The 2,269-nt window shown below is 38.5% G+C and overlaps 1 protein-coding gene across 1 annotated transcript in view; it reads left to right on the plus strand.

Annotated features, from left to right (window-relative positions):
• The window catches only part of GHITM (growth hormone inducible transmembrane protein), an 8,751-nt gene extending 6,961 nt beyond the window's left edge, over nucleotides 1–1,790 (plus strand). The window contains 3 exon segments of the mRNA XM_009084374.1: nucleotides 1–77; nucleotides 638–809; nucleotides 1,626–1,790. The exon segment at nucleotides 1–77 is cut by the window's left edge and continues 28 nt beyond it. Coding sequence (XP_009082622.1) covers nucleotides 1–77; nucleotides 638–809; nucleotides 1,626–1,713 — 337 coding nt within the window. The 3' untranslated portion in view covers nucleotides 1,714–1,790.
• The last annotated feature ends 479 nt before the right edge of the window (nucleotides 1,791–2,269 follow it).

Below are 2,269 nucleotides of genomic sequence, written 5' to 3' on the forward strand. Positions count from 1 at the left end.
TGCTCCGAGTGAAAAATTTCTGAACATGGGAGGACCACTTGGCATAGGCTTGGGCTTTGTTCTCGCCTCTTCAATTGGTAAAATACTGTTTTAATACTACCACGTAAAGCAGGTTATAAACTTAAGCTACTGAGATGCAGCTCACATTTAGTTGCAGGCTGGTCTGTCCGTTTGAGATTTGCCTTAAATTCCCCTTGCAACTCTAACACAGCAGAAAATACTCTGTTCAATTGGTTCTTGAAAACAAACGTGTTGTAGTTATTCTGGCAAATGTTAATCTGACAGACAGTAGTGGTGGCTTGTATGTCTAGTTACTGCCAGTGAGTAGAGAAGACAGTAAATGTAATCTTAGTTCTTGATCCACTTGTTCTCCTTTGCGTTTCTAGGTGTTGTTGTAGGGACAAAAGTACTTCAGCACAAAAGCACACGGTTCCCTAGGGTGTTTAAAATTACTGGATCAGGTTGTATATGTGACATCTTCAGCACGTGTATTAAAGCCCTTGTATCAAAAATGCACCACAAATTGAGAAGGGAATGCGTACTGAAAAATGTGTGCTACAGTAACGAGTTTGATCTGTCTCAGCATAGCAGGTATACATAGTAATTTTGTTTGATGATATTGTACATTCCTTTTCAGGATCCATGTTCCTGCCTCCCACTTCTGCTTTTGGTGCCGGCTTGTATTCGGTAGCAGTTTATGGTGGATTGGTGCTCTTTGGCATGTTCCTGCTCTACGACACGCAGCACGTTATCAGGCGTGCGGAAACTCTTCCGTATTACGGAGTAACCAAATATGACCCGATCAACGCGTAAGTGTCCTGTGTTAACACAGCTGATCTCAGTGTCTCTGGAAGAATTTGCCTCAAGCCATATTGCAGTATGCTTTAAAAATAGCCTTTTGTTTCTTGTTCAAAAGTGTAATGCAGAGAATCACAGGGTTTAAAAATACAATGAGAAAATAGCTAGTGAAGTTAAATCTGAAGGCATCTGTCTGAATTGTGAGGAACAATTGAATGTGTGGTGTCACATGCCTCCAGCAGTACATTCTGAAAAGTATTTTTGTTTTCTAAAGCATTTATAGCTGCATTCTGAAAATATCTGCTAGTATCAGCTGAGACAAAAAATGTTAACATTTCCGTAGTCATTTAATATTTACTAATCTTTGTCATTAAATAAAAAGGCTTCAACAGTATGATACGTAGGTAAGGAAGGATTAATGGACTCTCAGTACAGACCAAGTTCAGCTAACAAATAAGTTCCTTGTAAATGTTTGCCTGATCTTAGGTGAATTCTTAGCTTGCTGGGTTCCATTTTCGTAAAGTAGAATGCTACTGACCACCTTCCAAATTCTTGGAGATAAAAAGATCAAAGTACAACATAAAAGCAGAGGGCTCTTGTATGAGAACAGTATACTGTGTTAGGACTTTTATAAATAGTTCCTGCTGTCAGAGATGGTAGAACAGAAGATAGGGGTATTTCTTGACATAACAAGCACTGAGGACAATAATAGTTGGATTTTGTTACAGATGCTTCATGAAGGCTTTTAAAATGAAGTATAATAGTGTGAGACATCAAATAATACTACTTCTGCTCAACAATATTAACTTTGATTTCTTGTTTCCTAGGTGCATGGGTATCTACACCGATACACTGAACATCTTCATTCGGGTGGCCACCATGCTTGCAGGTGGTGGAGGTGGCAGGAAAAAGTAAACCCTGAGAGTCCTCTCCACAGCTGTCTGACAGCCTACCTAGTGCACATACAAAATAAAAATTCATGGTTACAAGCAGTATTGCTCCAAGGCAGAATTAAAGCATTTCAGTGCAATGTGATTCAGACTTGGTAGTTTTTCTTCAAACACTTTCCAGCTCTTTGTTTAAAATAGTGGGAACTGCTTCTAATTGTACATTATTTTGGGAGAGTAAATTATTTTTAATATATGAATAAAATAGTCTTACCCTCTTTTTAGTGGGTTTGATGGCAGTTCAACTTCTTTTTTATATATTACGTAGTAATTTCTGAACTGGTATCCCATTTCAAGATGGGGCACAGGCTGCTTCATGAGACGCTGCTTAGATGCATCAATTTTCAGTTAAGATTACATAAGTTATATTTCAGTGATGTATTAAGAAGAGCTGAACAAATTGGATGTGGCACTAAATGAAGTGATGACTTAGACCTGGGCAGAAATTTCAGGAAGGTTTAAGCAGTTGTCAGAAATGCATTGGATTTGACAGGTGAGCTGACCAAAAGCTATAGAGGAGACAA

The sequence above is a fragment of the Acanthisitta chloris genome, unplaced genomic scaffold (assembly GCF_000695815.1).
Source record: "Acanthisitta chloris isolate BGI_N310 unplaced genomic scaffold, ASM69581v1 scaffold11911, whole genome shotgun sequence".
Lineage (NCBI taxonomy): Eukaryota > Metazoa > Chordata > Aves > Passeriformes > Acanthisittidae > Acanthisitta > Acanthisitta chloris.